The sequence below is a fragment of the Salvelinus alpinus genome, chromosome 5 (genome assembly GCF_045679555.1).
Source record: "Salvelinus alpinus chromosome 5, SLU_Salpinus.1, whole genome shotgun sequence".
In the NCBI taxonomy this organism is placed as follows: domain Eukaryota; kingdom Metazoa; phylum Chordata; class Actinopteri; order Salmoniformes; family Salmonidae; genus Salvelinus; species Salvelinus alpinus.
In genome coordinates, this window is record NC_092090.1 from 58,667,291 (window position 1) to 58,692,874 (window position 25,584).

Genomic DNA, 25,584 nt, shown 5'->3' on the forward strand with positions numbered 1-25,584 from the left:
AACACTTATCTCCCTCAATAGCTTTAAGCACCAGCTGTCAGAGCAGCTCACAGATTACTGCACCTGTACATAGCCTATCTATAATTTAGCCCAAACAACTACCTCTTCCCCTACTGTATTTATTTATTTATTTTGCTCCTTTGCACCCCATTATTTCTATTTCTACTTTGCACATTCTTCCACTGCAAATCTACCATTCCAGTGTTTTACTTGCTATATTGTATTTACCTCGCGACCATGGGCCTTTTTTTGCCTTTACCTCCCTTATCTCACCTCATTTGCTTACATTGTATATCGACTTATTTGTCTACTGTATTATTATGTATATTATGTTTTGTTTATTCCATGTGTAACTCTGTGTTGTTGTATGTGTCGAATTGCTATGCTTTATCTTGGCCAGGTCGCAGTTGCAAATGAGAACTTGTTCTCAACTAGCCTACCTGGTGAAATAAAAAAATAGGACTAAAGCCCAAAAATATGTCAAGTCTATAATACATACTTTCATCACATCAGGAGAGGCATGAGATTAGCTTGTTGTGAGTGCCGCATCTAACTGGAATATGTCTAACCTCTAGGTGCGTGGAGTTGGAGAAACAGCCATAATAACTCCTTTTCTCTGAAGCGATACATATGTTTTTGCCTGGCTCCTTACATTAGGGTATATTGAATGTACAAAACAAAAACATACATCCTCTCCTCTTTCCTCTCCAGGGCTTGCAGGAGTATGAGGAATGGAAGTGGTACAACAACCCGACTATGGTGGAGGTTTTGGAGGAGTTCCCCTCGATTCAGATGCCATCCACCCTGCTGCTGACCCAGCTGCCTTTGCTCCAGCCCAGATACTACTCCATTAGCTCCTCACCGGACGTCCACCCTGGGGAGATACACCTCACCGTGGCCGTGGTGTCATACAAAACTAGGGGTAAGGGCTGACTACTAGGCTTGGCTTAGAGGTGTAGAATGAATTGTGTGTAGATGGGGTATTGTGTGTAGATTTCTGAAGATATAAAAAAAAAATCATTTTAGAATAAGGCTATAAAATAAAATACTTTTTTTTATTTTTTATCCTCAGCAACCTACACACAATACCCCATAATGACAAAGCGAAAACATGTTTGCAAATGTATTATAACAAAAAAACAGAAATACCTGATTTATATTGGGATTCAGACCCTTTGCTATGAGTTTCGAAATTGAGTTCAGGTGCATCCTGTTTCCATTGAGCATCCTTGAGATGTTTCTACAACTTGATTGGAGTCCACCTGTGGTAAATTCAATTCATTGGATATGATTTGGAAAGGCACACACCCGTCTATATAAGGTCCCACAGTTGACAGTGCATGTCAGAGCAAAAACCAAGCCATGAGGGTGAAGGATTTGTCCAGAGAGCTCAGAGATAGGATTTTGTCTAGGCACAGATCTGGGGAATGGTACCAACATTTCTGCAGAATTGAAGGTCCCCAAGAACACAGTGGCCTCTAAAATTCTTAAATGGATGAAGTTTGGAACCACCAAGACTCTTCCTAGAGCTGGAAGTCCAGCCAAATTGAGCAATCGGGGAGAAAAGCTTTGGTCAGAGAGGTGACCAAGAACTCAATGGTCACTCTGACAGAGCTCCAGAGTTCCTCTGTGGAGATGGGAGAATCTTTCAGAAGAACAACCATCTCAGCAGTACTCCACCAATCAGGCATTTATGGTAGAGTGGCCAGACGGAAGCCACTCCTCAGTAATAGGCACATGACAGCCCACTTGGAGTTTGCCAAGAGGCACCTGAAGGATTCTCAGACCATGAGAAACAAGATTCTCTGGTCTGATGAAACCAAGATTGAACTCTTTGGCCTGAATGCCAAGCGTCTGGAGGAAACCTGGCACCATCCCTACTGTCACGCCCTGGCCTTAGTTATCTTTGTTTTCTTTATTATTTTAGTTAGGTCAGGGTGTGACATGGGGGATGTTTGTGTGTTTTTGTCTCGTCTAGGGTGTTTGTATTGTCTAGGTGGTGTTTGTAGAGTTCATGGGGTTGTGTTCATTGTAGGTGTTTATGTAAGTCTATGGTTGCCTAGATTGGTTCTCAATTAGAGACAGCTGTCTATCGTTGTCTCTGATTGGGAGCCATATTTAGGCAGCCATAGTCATTAGGTAGGTTGTGGGTGATTGTCTATGTGTAAGTTGCCAGTGTCTGCACTTATTTGTTTTGTATAGCTTCACGTTCGTCGGTTTGTTGTTTTGTAGTTTTGTTTAAGTGTTCTTCAGTACGTTGCTTAAATAAATAGATTATGTATTCACTTCACGCTGCGCCTTGGTCCTCTTCTCTTTTACGTTATGACGATCGTGACACCTATGGGGAAGAATGGTGGTGGCAGCATCATGCTGTGGAGATGTTTTTCAGCGGCAGGGACTGGGAGACTAGTCAGGATCGGGGGAAAGATGAACGGAGCAAAGTACAGAGAGATCTTTGATGAAAACCTGCTGCAGAGCGCTCTGGACCTCAGTCTGGCATAAAGGTTCACATTCCAACAGGATGATGACCCTAAGCACACTGTCAAGACAATTCAGGAGTGGCTTCGGGACAAGTCTCTGAATGTCCTTGAGTGGCCCGGACTTGAACCTGATCGAACATCTCTGGAGAGACCTGAAAATAGCTGTGCAGAGACGCCCCCCATCCAACCTGACAGAGCTTGAGAGGATCTTCAGAGAAAAATGGGAGAAACTCCCCAAATGCAGGTGTGCCAAGCTTGTAGCGTTATACCCAAGATGACTCAAGGCTGTAATCGCTGCCTAAGGTACTTCAACAAAGTACTGAGTAAAGGGTCTGAATACTTATGTAAATGTGATATTTTAATTAGATTTTTTATAAATTATCAAACATTTCTAAAACTGTCTGCTTTGTCATTATGGGGTATTGTGTGTAGATTGAAGGGGGGGAAATGATTTAAAACATTTTTGAATAAGGCTGTAACGTAGCAAAATGTGGAAAAAGTCAAGGGGTCTGAATACTTTCCGAACACACTGTAAGTGGGTTGGTTGACTGGACAATAACGTCTAAGATCTCTATATTTGGACATATGCTTTACTGGTTTTGGGTTAGTCGGTTTCTGTTTATATGTTTGTATTTGTGCATGCTATTACACTACATACATTTTAAGTAACCACAAAGATTATCTCTCATGCTTCGACGTGACTTAAATCGGCACCAATTTACCTCAACTGACAGTTATTAAACACAAACAGCTGGCGACAAGCATCTTTCTAGCTGTTTTTCTTACTCCGAGATGCATTGTGTGAAGTGATGCTGAGAGTGATGGTTTAATTAGTAATTTGCCTACACTGGAGACAAACACCCTTTTAGCCCAGGGAACTGCATTATGTGTACTCTACTTCAGTGTTCGTTTGCGTGGTGCGTAGTGGAGAGGAGGAGGTACGCAAGTAAAGTGGATGCTGGGCAATTGCCTCTCTTTCAGATGGAGAGGGCCCTATCCACCATGGAGTGTGTTCATCATGGCTCAACAGAATAGAGGCAGAAGAAATGGTCCCCTGCTTTGTTAGAGGGTATAAAACTTTGCTTCTTGTGTGTGTGATATTGCTGCATGATGGGTTTTACTCATTGAATGGAATACATGTAATTCTATGATTGTGGTGGTTTGGAGAATATCTTGGACTATAACAAATGTCAACATTGTCATATGGTGTATTCATAATATATGATTGCACCGTATATGATTCATATACAACATTGACTCTGTGTGTATAATACAATCATTGAGGAAAAACGCTTTGATGCTAGTGCTATTAAAAATGGCCTGATTCGTAGCTTATATGGTGTTTTCTACAATCATTTTGTAAATGTATTTTTTTATGTTATGTCTTCAATTGTAATTGGATGGAAAAATTACTTTGATTGTAGTGCTCCTACATTCCGATTGCCAAAGGACCACAGAGCTCCGTGTATCCTAGTTGGTCCAGGCACTGGGATCGCCCCCTTCAGAAGCTTCTGGGAACAGAAACTTTTCGATTATGAACGCAATGGTTTGTTTATATTTTAGAATAGGAAAAAGCACTTACTCACCTGATCTTACTTGTATGTGTGGAAATTATTTGATAAGGACTTAAAAGAAAAGGAAAACCCACACACTGCTGCCAGTATCACTTGTGTTTATTCAACTTGACAGAGCTTGAACACATACATAAACACTAGTCTAGATGACTCCAACATTGTAGTTCAGTGAAAGATGAAGTTAGGCTCTGAACTTACAAAGTAATGTGTTTGTTACCGTAGGGATCAAATCCTGCCCTATGATCCTGGTATTTGGGTGCCGGCAGTCCCAGATAGACCACATCTACAAGGAGGAGACTATCCAGGCTAAGAACAAGGAGGTGTTCAAAGAGCTCTACACAGCCTACTCCAGAGAGCCTGGTAGACCAAAGGTACTGTTAACTTTAAAGATTTAGTTAGTCCATTTGAAGTCTACTAGGCTAACATATGGAATTGTTGTAAGATGGTCATACCAAGGATCATTTAGCTATTTGATTTTGAATTTTAGGACCCATTTAGGTATCCCCTCAAAAATGAAATAAAAATAATTGATGAAATATTGAATTTGGCGTTACTGCTATTAGCCCATAGAAATGCATTGAATAACAGATTCATACATGGAAAAACAAAGTAAAGTGTCTGTCCTATAATTTGAGAGATATCAGGAATATATATATATAGTACATATTTTGTACATGTATTTAACCCCTAATTTTAGGCACTTAACTACTTCGATTTATACTTTTTAAACTGGTACCAGGCTGCCTTCAGGTGAGTCTTGAGGCTTGTGGGCATCCTAGAGAAAAACAACCGACATGTACGTGTTTGTGAGAGACTCACCTTCCCATATTAGTGTTTAGCCCAAACTGTTCGAACACTACAGACATAAGTTGGCAGATCGGCGGTACCAACATCAGACGAGTCCCGTGACGCTTGTGGGGGTCGTAGAACAAAATCACTGACATCTACGTGTTTGTAAGTGTTATCTTTTCACAGTGGTCATATTAGTTTGTAGGGCAAACCGTTCGGACGCGACATCGTGAGAAGACCAATTTTCGGGATGTCTCCTGGTTTGTGAAACACCGCTGTAGCTTGACCACATTCCACCACAGATGTGGAAGGCCGCCATTGGAGGATGTGTTTCGGATTGAGCACAGCCCATCCCAAAAAACATATCTTTAGCTTAAACAGATTATTATGGGGATGTTTTATTATGCTAATTAGATTTCATCAGCGACACAAATTTACCCGAGGGTTAAACATGAAAATGTGTCTCTGACAGTAAAGACACAGCAACACAGACAGAGGTCATGCGGGAGATGTATGTGTGCATGTGGATTTGTGAATTGTGTATCCCTGTGTTTTTGTTTTCCATTCACTCCTCACATGGAGCACCATTTTATGCACCACTATCCTCAACCCCAGACGCACAATCACTACAATCTGTTCATTGCCTTCAACTGTCCGTGAGCCTGTATCTTTCTCTCCCTGTTTATCTCTATATGATTTGATTAAATCTCTCTCATTCTATCTCTTTCTTCCCCTATGTCTCTGACACAGAAATATGTGCAGGATGTGCTTCGTGAGAAGCTGTCAGAGACTGTGTACCAGTGTCTGAGGGAGGAGGGAGGACACATCTATGTGTGTGGGGACGTGGGCATGGCCGGGGATGTCCTCAAGACCGTCCAGCAGATCATCAAATTGCAGGGAAACATGACACTGGAGGACGCAGGGTTCTACATCAGCAAACTCCGAGTAGGGACAATATGCTTCACTATATTGTACACTGTTAACTAACAAACTAACCAACCTGACGGACAAAACATACAAAAGTAACTTAAGTCAAGCAATTTAGATTTAAGACCTTGGAAGGTTCACTTTTTGAGACGACTGCACTCCTTATGCCTACTTGTGGATGATTGTCAGAATGTGACAGACACATTCAGAATTTTGTTCGGTGGGATTCAAAAGAGACCTGAAAGGAGGGCTCTTACATTTAATGACTCAAAGAAAGAGAAACCAAAAAACACAACTTTCAAAGATTTTGATAAGCAATTTTAAACCACCAGACAACCAACTGTACAGACTGCATACTGTACATAAAATATTGAAATCGAAGGGTCACATGAGCAAAATGGCTAGGTCACTTTTGACTAAGCAGAGGGGTATATAATCAAACACATTTTGAAAAAGCTGCCTGCAACATAAAATGTCCAATTTATTGATCAACTAAGGAAAGCTTTTATCCAAGCCTTGGCGATTGAAAAATGTTTTGAAGGCAATGCTGTACTGTACAGTGACAGTGTAGTGACACATCACTGTATCTGTCTTTTCTATCTGTCCACAGCTCACCACACTGAATCAATTGTATCTTCCTGTGCCTATCTAACCTCACTTTGTTTATTGTATCATTCTGTGCCCATCTTATCTCACAAATCTTATCATCTCTCCTCGCAGGACGAGAACCGTTATCACGAGGACATCTTCGGTGTCACGCTGCGTACCTATGAGGTCACCAACCGGCTGCGTTCAGAATCCATCGCCTACATCGAGGAAAGCAAAAAGGACTCTGACGAGTGAGTCTAGAGTTTTCCCCCCACAGCTTCCATTCTGTTCCCTTCTAGTTCTTTCACGGCGACCAATTGTCACCAAGACATCTTTGCATGTTGTGCCATACTTGTAGGAGGGACCTGCAAAGCTGTAGATACACTGGAGATACAGCCTCTGGTTTGATTTATGACCGTTTTCAAAATGCAGAACGGGTAACCATAGAAATCAGTTGAAAAGGGCTCCAACTCAACTAACCGGATTGCAGTGTTAGCGAGCGGTTCTGTTATGTGTCTCCACTCACTCTGCGTTTGTGCTTTTAAAGATAAGAGCCTCCTTTTTTTATTCATATACACTTGTCATAAGAAGAGTGGAGAATGAAGGCTGACTTGCACAATGCCTCATTAAAAAGCTGCAAAATAACGTATGGCGGTTTGTATTGGCCAGCCACAGTGGTTCTGTGTGAAATGTCACTTGAATTTCTCCGTGTTGTGATCAAAAAACCCTTGTTACTAAGTGAGCTGGATGAGTAATGCCTGTAACCTCTCTCTCGCTTGCTCTCTGTTTCTGTCAGGGTGTTCTGCTCGTAGAACCATAAGTGGGGCTTCCGGATCTTTCTGCTGTGGACCAATTGGATGGGCCGTATGCAGCAGCGGAGCAGGGAAATGAGTGACACTACAGCTGGTCGATAATACTGTGCCAAGTTTTGTACTGTAAAAAATATTTTTGGGTTTGTTTTTGTTCTTTTTTTATACCAGTTCTGCTTCGTCATGGTCAGTCAGGCTCTGCACTTAGTCTGTAGTAACGTTTGAAATATTTTATTTTACAAGAACATTGAGATGTTTTGTTAAATTGATTACTTTCTGATTTCATTATGCATCATAATGTGCACCCAGTATTTCTGCCACTTTGTTGATGCATGAGCAAGATGAGAATATTAGTAAATAAATATATCATACTGTTTGTTAGCTATTTAATGTTAGTCAAAACCTTTTGCTAAACTTTTATATTTGCAGGACTACTTGTGGTACCTGGAAACAAGGTCACAATGCTTTGATTGGCGATTCAGTCTGAGTTCCATTCCAACCAACTGATTCTGGTGCATTTCAGCGTATACAAGGCCAAACCCATGTCAGTCAGAGCTGGTCTAGTCTGCTTTGGTGTGTATTGTTCATAACTGAGATTCCAGTATATATTTTTTATTTTATTATTTTTTTAAAGGTTTTGTAAGAGTGTGGGAGAGAGAGAAAGTAATGGAGAGAATGAAAGAGGGAGAGAACTAGATACAGACAGGCTATGCTCGGAGTGCAGTGAATAACTATGAACTGGATTTGGTTAACCTATGACCTCAACCTTCCGGCCACACGGTCATCCAAAACTACAACAGTGTTCAGACTCTCCTTGAAAGTCCATTAAAATGCATCTGCTCCTCTTGTCAGTTTTTTCTGTTTCCTACCTGTCTATTTCTCCGCCTGCCTGTCAGAATATAAGTTGTCTCCCCATTTTGTGGTTTGGTTTCACAACAGTAACTGCATATAGATGTGGACGAAAGCCATTGAAATGTCATGTCATGTCATGCCATGGGAAAGCCTATGCATGTGTATCTCTTGTATACATTCTCATAACCAATATTTAAGTATATTACACACAAAAACAACTACGTATAATCTTGAGGGCTCTGCATCGTATAAATGGTATACAATATTATCAAAGGAAAAGTCCATGGTACATATCTGACTGCCTTCCTATTTATTCGCTAAGACCAAATGCTGAGGTATTGAGGTGCTGTCTGATGGCTTGAAAGTCATTTGCATAGTATTTACAATGGGAAAGAGTAAGGAACGAATTCATGATTTCCAATTAATCAAGAGGTTGGGTGTTGGGTTGCTATACTTTGCTGGTTCTCCTTGACCAACCATTACCATATCCTTGCGATCTCTGTTTTTACCATCATTATAACCTTCCATGTAACCAGAGTTGTATATATGGCTATGTGTATGTAACTATCCATGTAAAGGAACCCTGCAGTGTCTGTCTTATCAGATCTGGATTTAGGGCAGAGTGGCGTAAATCTCATGAGGCAGAAATCTCGAATAGCAGAAATCTCATATTGACATCAGTGCACGAGTAGATGAGTGTTGCTTTATGGTTTTATCGTTCCTTCATGTCTGTCTGTGTCGTTCACTCAGTAACTCTATCCCTCTTTCTCTCTGCCACCACCTCCCACTGCCTGCCCACATTACTTGTGATGCTGCCACAGCTCGCCCTCTCCTCCCTCCTCACTGAGACCTGACACCTGTCTGAAGGTCTGTCAAGTGCTGTGTGTGTGCGTGCATGCGTCCATGAATGCTGTGTGATAACCACTACAAAATACTAAAGTACTTTTGCGAAAACAAAATGTATTTGTCTGCGTGTATTCTCCATTCACTGTAACCATCCACTTAATACCTTCACATGCTCTTTGTCTTTGTTGAGAATGAAATGAACCTTCCTTCTGCCCCCCTGCACACACACCAACCTGGAATGCTACAGCATGTGTGCCCTCTGCAAACCCAAACAATTCTGATTGCATTTTCAAGATCAAGAAATGGATCATACAGGTCATTGCTTTGGGTTGTTGTCATTACAATTCAACTATGTTGAGTTTACTTAATTATAAAATAAGGTTAAGGATGATATCTTAATTAAAATGATATGTTTATTGCTGATGGGTTTTCGGCGCATGCTCGTGTCAAAGCACTGTTTTTACTTTGTTTCCCACTTTTCACTGAGCATCATTTGAAGGCCATGCCTTTGCAGGGCTGCTCTGAGTCATGTTTCTATTCTAAACATGTCATTGACATTTCTGATAACATTTCCAATGGTAACCAACTCCGCAGTAACCTGTGGCTTTTCTTTCTTCCTGAAGTACTTCCTTTGTTTCCAAACTAAAATGGCCACCAGCATGATTGAAATGTAATGGCTTTCTGTGTTCTGTCTCTCTGCTACTTACTGACGCATATAGAGTACGTTTTTAATGGGGAACTTTTTTTGTTTTTGTTTGGGGAGAAATAGGCGAACCTGTTAATTGTTCCTCTTGCTGAATATTTCCTTCTTCCACATTAATTTGTTTAAGCAGGTTTTGGGGGATTTGAAATGAGGGCTGCCAAAACTCTGATGTAAAACGTGCAACAACAAAAAATATATATATAAATATAGCATATATACTAAGACAAAGAAACAAAACGGAACTATTTGAACTAACTTTTTCTAAGAATGTATTTTGAATATATAATTATTATTATTGTTATGTCTCTTCTGCTTGGTAAAAAGAACCCATAAGAAAACAAACAAGGACTACAGTGGTCTCCCTGATATCCTTTAGGCACGGGAAAAACCACAGCACCAGCTGAATGCATGATGTACTGTACCTCTGTGTCCTCTTTAAAAAAAAAAGCTCTGTCTACCTACCAGCACTGTGTCACTCAGTACGACTGTGACTCCATCCATACAGTGTGATGGGACAGACGGTTGATGTGCTCAAGGGGTTTCTGTGTTTGTATCGCTGCTGCTAAACTCCAACAACCCAAACAGCCTCTGCTATATGCTCCTTGGTGTGGAATTGATCAACCTTGGCGGTTTCCATTTTAATGCATACTGCAAGGAACTTTGCATTTACTTAATAAAAAAAACATTAACAGTATATGTCAATACAGTGTTTGTATTTTCTTGTGTTTTTTTAAACTAGTGTCATGGGATCTTAAATGAGTGAGATGTGGATAGTGGACTTTAAGGTCAGCTTGGATTGTGGTTGAGAGTCGCCTGCGCTCAGGCAGTTTCAAAGATGAAGTATGTATAGGAGATCTATTGTGTACAATCCATGTCCTGTGCCTTTGCTGTATTGAACTGATTTATAAGTACTGCAATCTAGCCAGCTCTGTGTGCTTCCTGCTCTTGTTGTCATTCTCAAAGCCTTCACAACAGGGTAGGGACTCTGGTACAATACGGGCACCGAGATGCAAAGTGTAGGCAGTGGCACTCAGCTAGAGATACAATCCAGCACCATGGTAACCTAACAACAAAGTAAATTAGTCAAACATTAAATCAGCCCCTGTGTCCTCAGCCTCCTGTGGATTGGTGGGTGTGAGCCAGAGTGAAAAGCCCACAACTTCCTAATTAGCTGAATAGCTTGCCAGTCAATAGTTTTTACTAGGTTGACCCTCCTACTGAGCAAGATATGTTGGGGCAGCAGCCAAAAAGTTCACTGCACTGATTTCTAACACATTGTAAGATTTACATCGGCACGTTCAAACTAGCAAAACTACTTGTGAAAGCTTACAGGCAACAAAATATATTGGGTGGAAGACAAGCCAAGTCCATTGTGTTGGAACCATGGTCGTTGGGAAGAAGTTGGCCAAAGAGTCCCTGCTGCCGTCTGTGCTGGAGGATGATGACGCGGAGACGGAGAGCGAGAAAGCGCAGCTGGGTGGGATAGGGAGCCGACCACCCAGCAGACCCAGGAAGGCTTTCAGTAGGGGAAGTGTTGACAGACAGGTAAATGAGCAGGTGGATCTGACTTGAGAGATAATAGTTGGAGGATATAGATTTGGTAGTGTGTCACTGGAAAATGTTTTTTTCGTCACTTGTCTTTTACTTTTGTCAATATCCACAGACCTACTGGTTTTCTTGATTCGCCTCTGATTAAAAGGCATGAATAAATACCAGCGTACTACAGCTCTCAAGAGTTTGAGTTATGCAGCCCTGTACTTACAGTACATCTCTAATATAGGGATGTCTCCACTATTATTCTAAAACCAGCTGCTACAGTATGATCAGAGTGTCAATTCTTTGAGCCTCAGCCACATTCTCTCCCACTCCATGCTGCAGACAGTGACCCGGTCAGGGTCCGGCCGCCACTCTAGCCCTGAGGGGGAGGTGTCAGTCAGGGGTGAGAGAAAGGAGGATGAGGGGGAAGAGGAGGAAGAAGAGGTCAGTGGAGGTGGCGATGGAGACACACAGGAGAGGGGGAAGGAATGTGTCATCACAGCTTCAGATGAGGACTATGACACAGACTTGGAGCTGGGAGGTAGGTAGCACATCGTAGCGCTGCGAGTTCTTAATAAAAGAGAGAACGAGAGAAAGGTGGGTAAATCACAAGTTCAGATAAAGGGTGTACGAGAGCTAAGGGGCAGAGCGTGCGTGTGGTTTGCCACTCGTCTCGGGGGAAGAGAAATGGCTAACTGATGAGTCATGTGTTTAACATTAATCTTTTCATCTCTGATAGATCATCACACTTTCACATGCTCTTTCTGTTTGTATCCCTCCCTCTCTCTCTCTCTCTCTCTCTCTCTCTCTTGCTCTCTCTTTCTGGGAAGACATCATTTCCAATTTCATATTCTCTCTCACTCTTTCATAGAAAATAAACCTCATCTTATTTCTGAAGCCCCACTGTGATCATTTGATCATATTTAGATCATGCTTTGAACATGAGCAACTGTCCCAATAAATCTCTCTCTCTCTTTCCATCTCTCACTTCCCCTCCCCCTCTTCGCTTTTCCTACTGATCAGTTGAAGGGATGGCAGAAACAAACACCTACACACACTCCTGCACAAACATATATTCCTGTTCTGCATCTTAATGACTTCATCTAGGCTTTGTAGTAAGGCCTCTTTCACCATAAGTGAAGGCCATCTGTTACATGAATGAGCTAGAACCTACTACCCAGTCCCCAGACGTGGTGAAATCAACCGCAAGGGACTTTAACGACCAAAGTCACATTGACAGCTTAGAATGTCTCAGAGGCATATGTAGAGATGCCAAGTCCTTTAACTCAATGTTTTGACAGTGAGCGGCTCTGTTGGAGAAACGTATGGCTGGTTTAGATCTGGGTTCAAATACTATTTGAAATCTTTCAAATACTTTGAGCGTTTGCTTTAGTTTGTCTGAAGTGCTCAGTGGACGGAGTTTGCTGTGTTGGGACTGTTCTAATGGTTCCATTTTCAAGATGGCGCCGTACTGTATGGCTGCCGTCTTGTGAGCTCTGACCCAACTATTTTGGCGTTTATCTTTATTTATTTTGCACGGAATGCATCCGTTATCATTTAATATGCTCGAAAATAACTTTTGAACATCACGTAACTAACCTCTATTCTGGCTTCAACGTCCACTTCAACTCGTCTGCCCTGGGCTCTTTGTGTAATTCAAGAGGAAACGTCAGCAAAAAAGAGACAGGAGAGGGAGAACCCTGGGGAGATTAAGGTGAAGGGAAAACCGCCCACCTCTTCCCTCCATTCTATTGGCCAATTTCCAGTTTCTTGATAATAAGATGGATGACCTCCGATCGCAGATTTGCTTTCAACGGGACTCTCTGCCATTCTGAAGCATGGCTTTCGGACAAGATACCCCCCAAGGCAATCCAGTTTGATGGATTCTCCATTCACCGAGCAGAGGATATTGGATTCAGGGAAACCGAGAGGGGGAGGGGTATGCCGCTTCATCAACAGCAAATGTTGTGCTGACTCTAGCGTCTCTAAGTCTTGACCCATTGTTAACCCGTCTTGGAATACCCTTCTACCTCCTGAGAGAGTTTTCAGCTGTTATCGTGACTGCTGTAAATATTCCACCTCAGGACAAGAAAAACAACAAGGTAGTACTTAATGAACTGTACGAGGCTATAAACAAGCAGAAAACCTTGCCTCTGGAGGCTGCTTTCCTTGTTGCCGGTGAATTGAATTCTGCGTCATTAAGACACAATGCCCAACTTCCATCAACACATCTCCATCTCCTTCTCCTGATGCCTAGCCACCTTACCCCTAAACATATCTTCCCCTACCACTCCAGTATCCCTTCACATTATAAATATGGTATTGGCACTGACCCTGGAACTGACCCTGTTGCTTTCTTACCTTCTTCTACTTCTCGTGTGTTTTTATTCTACTTAAAACTTGAGACATTGTGTCAGGCAAGTTCATTCAAGCCCAGCTAAAGTATATGTATTGTGTCTGCTCGGTTCTGTTGCAGATGTGAGGGAGGCGTATGACCCGACGGGCCAGACTCGATACAGGGAGGCGTGTAGAATGTTCAACGTAGTCCCTGTATCCTATTTCCTGAAACACATGGGCAACACTGAGCTGACCATGATGCACCATGGCCTAGGGCCTCAGGTAAGACTGACCAGGCCAGTGCCCTGTTTAATAATGCAAAAATGTTCCCTTCCACGGTCTCTCCCTCATGCTCCCTCATTCAGTTACTCTTTACTTAACTCTGTATCATTAAGGCTACATAACACTATGAATATACAGTATGTATGGCATAACACGTTCCAGAATTTGTAACAGGTCAGGTTTTGACGATTGGCTTTTGGCTACACAGCGATGAGATAAACGGTATTCGGTTTAGCTAATTATCTAGATTAAAACTAGCCAACTAGCTTAGCTATATAATGTTCTGTGTCATACTGTAACTGAAGTCAATTGTCAGGACTACGGTTATGAACTCTGCTGTGTCATTATCCTGACAGAATTATGAAGCCTTTACAACAGAATATTCAAATGAATCTTTACCTTGCCTCTGCAAAAGCTGTGCACTTAAAAACAGCACTGAAAAACCACAGTAGCCAGCCATATGCTTGTTATCTAAATGCTAAGTAGATAATCGTATGTTCTGGATACTGTTTAACACCAAATGTACTGATACGGCTGGCTGACTGGAGCCTGAAGCTAAGGTAAAAGGTATCTTTCATATTATCTGCACAGCCATGTACTCTCTCTTTAGCCAGGCAAAACTATAATTTCTTAGACTGTCTCATTCCCTGAACCCACGCCTCCCTCCATGTGACCTCTGTCTGCTTCATTAGTCTAAACCATGGAGCATCTCTTTTATTATTAAACTGTGCAACAAAAGCCTAGCGGATATGAGAGGTCCTTCAATAAAGAAGAAGGTCATTCCGGCACCCATTAGATGGGTGAGGTGTTTTCATAATAGGTACCTGGTAAAAGAGGCAAAAACCCACACATACAGGCACACACCTGCTCTCGAGAGCACATCCTCCTATTTCCATTTCTAAAAAAGAGGGGGGGAAAACAACAGGAGACGAAAGAGAGAGAAAAAGAGAAAAGAGAGAGAGAAACAAACTAAATAGTCTTTGTGTGAAATGTGTTCTGTAGGGCACCAAAGCACTGGCGGTTTCCTTGGTAACCAACACTTCCCTCCTGAAGCTGAACCTCAGGGATAATTGCATGGAAGGGACTGGCGGGGCTGCCATGGCCGAGATGTTAAAGGAGAACTGTTACATCACAGGTGGGCACTCCACCAACCAACCTCCAGGGGACTCAAGAAGGCGGCGGTGCCACCCACACCCATCCGCACGCCGACCTCACTCACTGCCATCCTTGTCGTGCCTCGACACCTAGGGACCTATTTAACATTCAGTCAGTGTCTAGCTAGCAGCAAGCTCCGTACACAGTTCATGATCCAAGGGAGAAATTGTTTCACCGCTGAGTGTGTCATTAAATCCACAACCACAATTCCAATGGTTCTAATTCAGAACTAATAAATGCCATTCACAATGCCTTAATGACACTGCTATTAGAATAATAGGTTAACTGCTGCCAACGAAAGTGGAATGTGATGCTTTAAGATTGTATCTCACCTGAACAAAGATGGCAGATGACTCATTCGATTACATTAGATTTTAAACATTGTAGCTTTGATGAGAGAACAAATTGGTTTCAACAAATACAAATCAATTGAATAATCTTTATAATGTGGCAGGCAGACATTACAACAGGATGAATACATGAATGACAACCTATACCATATAAGAGGATAGGACAGATACTCACAAACAACAACTAACAGCTCAACCTTCTGCTCTACTCTAACCCTGTATGACCTCAGACCTCTCTGTGACCTGTGTGTCTCCTTCTCAGAAGTGGACTTGGGGGAAAACAGGCTGGGGGAGTGTGGTGCCCAGACCCTGTCCAGTATGCTGCTGGAGAACACCACACTGGTCTCACTCAGCATGTCCGGGAACGAGCTGGCTGACCGGGCCGCACAACACCTGGCCCAGACCCTGACCTCCAACACCAAGCTGGAGACCCTAGACCTCAGTCACAACACCATAGGAGATGCAGCAGGTAGGGTGTGTGTGTGTGTGTGTGTGTGTGTGTGTGTGTGTGTGTGTGTGTGTGTGTGTGTGTGTGTGTGTGTGTGTGTTGTGTGTGTGTGTGTGTGTGTGTGTGTGTGTGTGTGTGTGTGTGTGTGTGTGTGTGTGTGTGTGTGTGTGTGTGTGTGTGTGTGTGTGTGTTGGAGACCTTAGCCACAACATGATGGGAGACACAGCAGGTACAGTAGGGTTGTAGTAGTGTGTCTATCTAACCCAAACCCTGGACTTAAGCTTCAACAAACAGTACATTACATTAGAGGTTGGATACCCTGGGCATGAAGAGGTGACAGAGAGGGAAAGAGTTTGGGTAGGGTACCCGCCTCAGCCACAACACCATGGGAGGCACAGCATTTAATAGTTGTGTCTTGGATTGGGTGAGGTGGTAATTGGAGAGGAATTGTGCATTTAAGCAATAAGGTACGAGGGGGTGTGGTATATTGGCCATAAACCACAAACCCCCGAGGTGCCTATTGCTATTATAAATTGGTTACCAACGTAATTAGAGCAGTAAAAGTAAATGTTTTGTCATACCTGTGATATACGTTCTGATATACAATGGTTGTCAGCCAATCAGTATTCAGGGCTCGAACCACGCAGTTTATGATTATAATTAGAGCAGTAATGGTCTGAGATCAGAGCTTTGAGGAACACCCAACAGATGTTGTAAAAAGCATACCCAGCCATAACCTTCGTCTTAAAATGTCTCGAGACATCTTGAGACATAAAGTTGGGCTGTTTTGAGACACTTTGAAAGAGCATAACAAATTCCAATATAGGCCCTAAACAACATGACGTCTTGGATGAGGATTTTTTTTCCATTCAAGAAGTTAATTTTATTGAGGGTCTCAGAGAAATTACAGTTATTTTTCTAAAGAATACTGGATAACAACCTCCACTCTACAGTCACCTCTGGTATATTTCACAGCACTTGCATGTTAGATAAACTAATTCATGTAATCCACTATAACTCCCAACAAAAGTGAATCACTTCAATTTCAAGCTCTAAATGCCCTTATCAATCGCTCACATGTATCAGTTTATCGCTACCCAGTGGGGCGTAGAAAACAGTTCCAGACAACTGAAATCTGTTCCAGACAACTGAAAAGACTGCAGCCAGTGTGTTTATGAAACACACAGATACACATACACACAGACACACACTGGTGGTGACATATTGATGCAGAGCGGCTAGACACAGACACATATTTTGTAGCAGATTGTGGCATTCAAAGGTCAAGACATCTCCTTCATTATGAGCCCACTCAATTAGGATGTGGTCGTGGATGAGATTTGTAACAAAAACCTTTACCTGACGCAGAGTAAATGACAAACCAGACTGTGGGGCTTCAGACAAGGCCTGAGAAATTGAATATATGTTAATATATACTTTTTTACAATACAAAAAATTATAATAATATACTTCAAATACGAGATGTATTTTTCTAGTATATCGGAAATATCCTATACATACAATATAATTATTAAATGTGTACTTTATATTCATATTTTTTTTTTTGTCTTTTAGTGCACTATAAATATACATTAAACTTAAACACACTCATTAAAACTGTACTTAAATTTCAAACACTTTAATTGTAATTTATTATAATAATTGAAAATACACTTTGAAAATACACACTGTTTTTAAGTTGAAGCATTGATGTTTTTTAAATGAAACTCTGTGAGTGATCAAGTACACTCAGTAGACAGTGCCTTGCAAAAGCATTCATACCCCTTGGATTCCTTCACATTTTACTGCGTTACAAAGTGGCGTTAAAATTGATTTAACTGTCATTTTTTTGTCAACAACGAACTCAATATACTCTGCAATGTCAAAGTGTAAGTAAAATAATAAAAAATAAGATTAATAGAAATTAAATAACTAAAATATATTCATTGCATAAGTATTCAGCTCCTTTGTTTAGGCAAGCCTAAATTACTGCAGGAGTCGAATTTGGCTTAACAAATCACAGAATATGTTACATGGACTCTGTGTGAAATAATAGGGATTGACAGGATTTTTTCATGACTAACCCTTCCTCTGTTCCCCATACATACAACATCTGTAAGGTCTCTCAGTCAAGTATTGAATTTCAAGCACATATTCAACTACAAAGACCAGGGAGCCTTTCGAAAGCTTCATAAAAAGGGCAGTGATTGGTAGATCGGTAACAATATCAAATCAGACATTGAATATCTCTTTTATAAGGTCAAGTTAATAATTATGCTGGGGATTATGTATTAAACGACCAAGACACATCAAAGACAGTAGGATCTTCTGAATTGAGCTGCAGCACAGGAATGAAACTGCTCAGGGATGTTACCACGCCATTGGTGATTGTAAAACAGTTACAGAGTTCAATGGCTGTGATGGGAGAAAACTGAGGATGAATCAACAACATTGTAATGACTCCACAATGAATAACTTAAATGACAGAGTGAAAAGAAGAATACAAATATATAGAATAAAAATATTCCAAAACATACATATTGTATGTAACAAGGCACTAAAGTAATATTGCAAAAGCCTAAATGCAAAGCTTTTAGTTACATCAGTTACATCACTGAGTAACTACCGCCTTATTTTAAAGCATGGTGGTGGCTGCATCATGGTATGGGTATGCTTGACATTGGCAAATACTTTGGCAAAGAAACGGGTTGAGCTAAGAGCAGGAGAAATCCTAGAGGAAAACCTGCTTCCGTCTGCTTTACAACAGACACTGGGAGAGGAAGTCACCTTTCAGTAGGACAATAACTCAGAACACAATCTACACTCACCAAGAAGACAGTGAATGTTCCTGAGTGGCCAACTTACAGTTTTGACTTAAATCTGATTGAACATCTATTGCAAGACTAGAAAATTGCTGTGTAGCCATGAGCACCAACATTTTACAGAGATTGAAGAATTATGAAAATAATAAAGGGCTAATATGGCACAATTCAGGTGTATAAAGCTCGTAGAGACCTACCCAAGAAGACTCACAAGACCCGCTGCCAAAGGTGTTTCTAACATGTATTGACTCAGGGAGTTGAATACTTGTGCTCTGTCACATGTCCTGTGGTTACATTTGCTTCTCTCTAGCGGCTGGCTGTGATTCGCTGCAGATCCTTACACAGGAGTATCATTTTTGAGGCTGTCACAAAGCTGAAAAGAGAGAACATTAACTTATTAGTTCAGGTTCATGTTTTGTCTACTGATACTACATTCTCATCTACTGCTCATATACATATATAATACTGGATTAAATAATGATGAACTGCTTACTGTACCTCTCTCCACTGATCTCCACAGTGACCTGCTCAAAGGGTTCCAGGACTCTGCACACCTCCTCCACCACCTCCCATTCCTCTTGGGTCAGAGCATCAACAGGTGCATTGACAATGGTCAGGGTAGAGATGATGGCATCCTTTGACTCAAGAAACCACTTAAACATATACAATTGTTGAATTCCACCTTGTAGTGCAGTCTTGTTTAGGCCTCAGCTCAGGCATCCCCATCGGCGTTGTGTAGACTTTAGTTTTTCAGCACCTACTGTGCTCCTGTGGAATTATTCCAGAGCTGCTTTCACTTTGTCCACAGTAGGCTTCATCACCTTCAGAGCATCTCTTACAATCAGGTTGATTGTGTTGGCAAGAGATGGATGATGGGTCCATTTAAATTGTCATGGCTTTGGTTATGTTAGCTGCATTGTCGCTAATACAACAGACCACTTTTCCATCTACTTGCCATTCTCTGGCCACTCTCAACAGTTCCTCTGCCAAGTTCTCTGAGGTGTCTGTCGCTGAACACAAAGCAGTCCAGAAGACAGCTAGACATCGAAAAATCTTTAATGAAGTGACATGTAACCAACATGTAAGAAGTGGTTACCCTTGATGTCCAGCAGTCAGTGGTAAGGCAAACTGCAGTAGCTTTTTGGACTCTTTCCCGCACTGAAGCCTGTGTGCTCTCGTATAGTTGTGGAATAAGTGATTTTGAAAGGGTTTTCCTGCTTGAAATTGTGTACATTGGATTTAGACTATTGCTATAATTTCTTAAACCTCCACAACCTCCACAACCGAAAATGATTGGAAATCGGTGGCAATCATTTTAGCCAATGCAATATCAATTTGGCCTTGTTTTGGCATAAACTGGTCCATAGAAGACTGCGTTACTGTGGGTCGCGGAGTAGGCCTACTTGACTGAGTGGATACTTCTCCACGTGTGGAGGTGCTGGCTCCACCACTATCACTAGGAGGCCCGCTAGTTTCTCGAAGCTCCGCTACAGTTAGCTTCACAGTTGGGTGCACAGTTCGCCGGTGTAGGCTGTGCGTAGAACCGTCTTTATATGAGATTTTGTTTCGGCAAATTCTACACTGTGCTCTAACATTGTCTACATTATTAAAATGCATCCAAATGCTACTGTGCTTTTGACTAATTTTATAGCTGTTGTTTTTACAAGTGTCCATCCTCTCTCTCCTCGGCTGCTAAGTGTGTGACTATGAGTGAGTTGGCTCAGCCATTCGCGAAAGACCCATCACTAATTTGTAGCTATGGCCACAACTGCTTCAATCAAGGTAACCTTTACATGACTAATTACAATAGCTGATGTGGTTAATAAGTGGAAGTGTAGTTACAAAAGAATACTTGAAATACATTATAAATACACTTTTTATGTAAAGAAAATACAGGAATTCTAATTCAAATACCATTTTAGTATAATTCTAATTCTTGAGAAATATACCTATAATGTTTTTTCCACATGGGAAGTGTCTTCCAAGTGTGGGTGGAGGGGGTAGTGTGTGTGTTCGTATTATCTTCACTGTCTCTTCTAAAAGGATCAGTGTGTATTAGTTTTGAATCATACACTCATATCAGACACTTAGTACTCTCCCCATCACTGATTTAATAAATTATATATCATTTTCTCATACTTTGTGATTGTTGTCATAGGAACACCCGTCTTGAATATTGACCCATGATGATTAACAGTGTCATTGAAGATATACTGACATTTTATTCGTTTTTCTTGACTGTTATTGCCTTTCCACAGAGCAAAATTAAGTAAATAGAGAGCCATCACTGTCTATAACAGTGAATTAATTATATGTGTTGAAAGGAGATATGATCATTGTGATAGAAATGCATTACTCCTCAATGAGGATAATCCACTCTCTTGGGGTTCATCTCCGTTTAAAGTGGCAATCCTCTCCTTCTCTCCTTTCCTTCATATACACTGACAGAAAAGAAAGGTGGACAGGTGAAAGCAAAATCCTGGTAGTGGTAGGGATCCACCATATTGCTTCCAGGTGACAAGAAGAGGAGACAAGTGGGACACATAAAACTGAGGAGGCCATTGAGGAGGCCACTTAAGACTATTGAGACACAGCTTATTTTTCTCTCATCAGGTCAGGTCCTGGGACATGCTATCGCTGAGAACACAGGGCTGAAATCATTGAGTCTGGCCTGGAACTGTATACGCGGGAAAGGAGCGGTGGCTTTGGCTAAAGGCCTTGGGGTAAATCATATAACATAGCGTACATGTTATGAAATCTAGGTCTAGTACATAGATAGGTATCTGTTGATTTCAGGCGGCTTTGCAGTAATATGCCTAGTCCTCACTTTGTGAATGCCTGAGGCTAACACAAGACGTAATAACCTTTATAATAGATCAATTCAACCCATTTATACAGTATGATATTTGATAAAACTTTGCTTTTCATCTATTAATCTCTTGTGGACAGACGTACAAGCTCTGGCGCTAGATTTTGGTTCTGGGTTGCCGAGATAACATCTACAGTATCTGATCTTGTTCAAATGATTTCATGAAACTCTAAATGAGCTCAGTTTAATCAGATATTCTGTTCCGGAGTACTGTAGAATGGTTTGTAATAATACCATTCACTTGTAATGTCCCAGGCCAACATATTCCTCAGAACACTGGATCTGTCTTACAACGGCCTGGGTAAGGATGGAGCCGTAGCTTTAGGAGAGGCTCTCAAAGACAACAACACTCTAGAGGACCTCAATATAAGGTACAAAGGTTTTTGCCTGTATTTGCTTGTTATGATTATACACTTTTCTCATTTAACATTAAAAGTTATTAAACAGATGGTCCTAATATAGGCAGCAGGGTATGGCGTAAAGCTTTTTATTTAGACGGATGACTACCTGTTGAAATTTGCTTGCAAAACTTTCTACAAGATAACTGCTATCATATCAAAATGTAAAGACGTCCTTTGAAAGGCAACAGTTTTATATTGCTTGCCTCACACCCCCAACACTTATTGTTTTTTTATATCTCCCACAGTAACAATCGAATACCCCCTGAAGGTGCGATCCGCTTCACCATGGGCCTGAAAGTAAACAAGACAATAAAAAAACTCAATGTAAGTCAGAAAAGAGATTGGCTGTAGTATGGAAAGCAGTGGGGAATATGCGTGAGGGAGAAATTGGTAAAAGTGGGATAAAATGGCTCATCACTATATTTTTCAAGATAAACACCCAAGAAGCAGCCACAAAAACAAAGTCGTAGAAAGACAAAAAAATGATATTTGATACTATGTCTATTAATATCTGCCAGTGTTATCTTTTGTGATTCTATGTTAATTGACCTGCCTTTGGTCAGATGGGGAGGAATCCTATACAGACTGCCGGTTGTTACGGAGTCCTGAAAGCAATCCAGGGAAACCCAGAATCAGCTATGGAGTGCCTGGACTTTTCTGTAGGTCATGGATTTTCACTTGTGTTATTTTCACTTGGATGAATGACCCTTTCACAACACACCACCTACCTATTGATGCAAAGCCACTCACCTGATAATGTGTGTCTCTGTGTCTCTGTACACTATAACCTCTAGGACATAACAGTGAATCAGGACTTTGAGGATTTGTACGTTGCCTTAACAGACATATTCCCAAACATCCGAGTCAAACATGGAGGAAGAATCGACACATTCAGAAAACCAAAGGCCTAAGTGAGAGGTTTTCCATTTGATTACTTTGCATTACCGAGCAACGACCCAAAGTCTATATTGTTTTTGCAAAGCAAAGCAGTGAAACATTACAATGGTTTGTTCTATTAAAGAGAATCACCAACCATGAAGGGAGTCTGAATGAAACAAGTTAATAAGTTGTTAGACTAATACAATTTTGTTTTTAATTTCCTTAGTGGCCTGGTTTGACCCATCAAGAGGAGATATTTTCTTCAAGACAGCAAAGTATCTGGAATATCAGATGTTTATGAAATCTAGGTGAATTGAATGCACAATGCATTGACAACCTTTCTCACCTACAGCACCAAGACAACTTGTCAATTGTATTGAAGAACTACAGTACTTGTACTTTACATCTTAGTGCTTGTGGAAATGGGTATTCATTTTTGGGAACATCATGATCTGTATAAATTATATATTGCTTTCACATCCTATCTGTACTGTGTACATTCCTATATGGTCTATGTTGGACAATGTGTACAGATAATAGTGCCTACCCACCAGACCATCACACTCATATTTTCAACCTGGACTCAGGGGTAGACTTTATATAGTAAACATAATCCTGAGCACTCCAATTAGGGTGTGAATGTTATTTGTAATTAGATAGAGAAAATCGGACCTCTCTGAAATGAAAATGGATGGCCATCCCTTCAGCTAAGTTTATTTTACCTAAACCCTCCCTGGACGCTTGAAAAATAACAAGTGACCCTCCCCTATACCCAAAAGAATAATGAAAACATAATGTGGATAGCAAAGAACATCCTTACCTCACTTCCTGGACAGACCAGAGCCTTATGCCGTTTTAGAAACTGTTCTTAGTCCTGTAAGCATTACATGGCAACGCATGGCTTGGGGGCCAGAAGATTGCGGGTTCACAGACCACTATGGACAACAGTAGGGGTGGAAAAAGTATTGAATTAATCTATCATCGTATTTCCAGGTCCGAGAGAAAAAATAGCCGTTTATAAAAATGTCATGCAATTCTGCATAATTTTACATATTAGCAAAATATTTTTTGATACCACACAAATGCCTGATTACAGGCTACGAATGGCCAGAGACCTAGGCCTATGTGTTCATCTTATCATATTCCTCCAATGCCAAATCAGTGTGTCTTATTTTCAACGAAACTCTCCCTGTTTGCAAATAATGAAATTAGAAATGTCATAAGGAATCTGAGGATGGTAGTTTCAAAAGTTAGGTCTACCTTTCCACCCCAGACAGTAGGCCTACCGACACAGAAAAAAATGTAAGCTTTAACTGCTGGCGACTCTTCTTCCTTGGCTTAACTCAACAGAGGTAACAAATGTTTTCTAAAAGCTGTCTGAGTTTAAACATCTTCTATTGTACAGAATGTAAATAGCTTAATCAATTGATAGTGACAGAATTAGATTACTTCCCAAGCAACCATGTTCTGTCTCCTCGGCTATAGAAGATTGTAGCTCAGTCTCTGAATGTCAAAGAAATTAAACAATGATATCCCCCATATGCATTGGATTCATGTTTTTCCGGTGTATTTTTCAGCTTGTTTCTAGCATAAAGCATTGCCGACCAAAGCACTGTTATTGATCTTTTTATAACATTTTTGCAAAATCTTAAGCTAACAATGTGCCTGTGCTTTTTGCATTTTCTTTAATAAAAGGTAGGCCTATGGCATACCCTCTCATACCCCGTCAATTCGAGTCCTGGTTTTAACTTAGCAGCCCGTCACTGACATGGAATTTGGGCTACTTGAAGAGTACACGGTGGGTGGAGCAATTGGCCAACAAATCTACGTATGTCAAAAAGAAAGGAAGACCAAGGCTCTCTTCATACAGTTAATTAAAATGCCTTTATTTGTATGGCATGTTCAATGGAAACAAAGATTGAAAACTCAGATGCATTTCGGCTGCATGGCCTTCGTCAATGTCCTCTTTTGAACAGCTTTTTCCAATCAACCCTGATTTGAAGACGGAGTGATTACAGAATTCATTGGACAACACCTAGTAAGCAATACTATACATATAAAAAAGTGAATTACTGTAGATATGTTATCAAAATACAAATCAACGCTAGAAGCATCATCCCCTATAAAAGTAGTTCTAACCTTGAATATGACTGGGCAAAGTGGTAACAATAGGAGAGCCATCAATTTCATAGTACACTAGATCACAGCAAATATTGACCGCCGCAGTCTAAACATACCTGAGGGCAATAGAGCAATATGTCCACTAGATGACAGCAAAGGGGCCTCTCAAGACCCTACAAGAAAGGTGAGAAATCAATATCTTAATTTAAACCAGGGTAATTAGTGGCCTGTAGTTTTTAAATCCCAAAACGTTCCCTTTGGTCTCGCTGTTTAAGACGGCCCCCTTTTCTAATTGAGGCCGGAACATGATCAATACCCATAGCTTGTAGGGAGGCAGGGTCGCCATGGTGTAAGGACTTGTAGTACCTTGGCATAGGTTAGTCTTTGTTGCCTACCCGTATGGCCTACTTCTGTTCCGCTAAGCGGTCTTGAAGGCATCTCTTTGTCCGTCCAATGTAGAATACCTTACACTGTGGACATTCCAATCTGTAGATGACATGAGTGGTTTTGCAGTTAATGAAATGCTTGAGTTGATACTCCATTTTAGAAGTTTTGTCAACAAAATACTTTTTCTGTGCAATATTTATGCAATGGTTGCACTGGTTGCATTTAAAAGAGCACCTGGGTTTGTGGTCAAGCCAAGTTTTTTTGAGAGTCACCAGGAAGGTAGCTGTGGACTAATTTGTCATTTAGGGTAGGACATCTCTTAAAGCGTATGACTGGTGGCTCTGGGAAGACTTTGCATAGTAGCGTATCACTTTGGATGATTCCCCAATTATTTTTTATGATTATTATAATGTTCTCTGCTTCAGTGCT

General features: G+C 41.0%; 2 protein-coding genes across 3 annotated transcripts in view; both read left to right on the forward strand.

Moving 5' to 3' along the window:
• nos1 (nitric oxide synthase 1 (neuronal)) overlaps positions 1-10,262 on the forward strand; it is a 70,908-nt gene extending 60,646 nt beyond the window's left edge. For both annotated transcript variants that reach the window (XM_071402479.1, XM_071402480.1), the window contains exons 23-29: positions 712-922; positions 3,462-3,549; positions 3,905-4,026; positions 4,277-4,425; positions 5,594-5,788; positions 6,491-6,609; positions 7,155-10,262. In XM_071402479.1, coding sequence (XP_071258580.1) covers positions 712-922; positions 3,462-3,549; positions 3,905-4,026; positions 4,277-4,425; positions 5,594-5,788; positions 6,491-6,609; positions 7,155-7,170 — 900 coding nt within the window. In that variant the 3' untranslated portion in view covers positions 7,171-10,262. The remainder of the gene's footprint in view (positions 1-711; positions 923-3,461; positions 3,550-3,904; positions 4,027-4,276; positions 4,426-5,593; positions 5,789-6,490; positions 6,610-7,154) is intronic.
• A 523-nt stretch (positions 10,263-10,785) lies between these two features.
• Positions 10,786-24,377, forward strand: lrrc74b (leucine rich repeat containing 74B). Its single transcript, XM_071402481.1, has 11 exons — positions 10,786-11,113; positions 11,447-11,645; positions 13,581-13,723; positions 14,726-14,858; positions 15,491-15,697; positions 21,112-21,221; positions 21,623-21,738; positions 22,014-22,092; positions 22,332-22,427; positions 22,563-22,679; positions 22,874-24,377. Exons 1-10 carry the CDS (start codon positions 10,952-10,954, stop codon positions 22,677-22,679), a joined length of 1,362 nt encoding a protein of 453 aa, XP_071258582.1. The 5' UTR covers positions 10,786-10,951; the 3' UTR covers positions 22,874-24,377.
• The last annotated feature ends 1,207 nt before the right edge of the window (positions 24,378-25,584 follow it).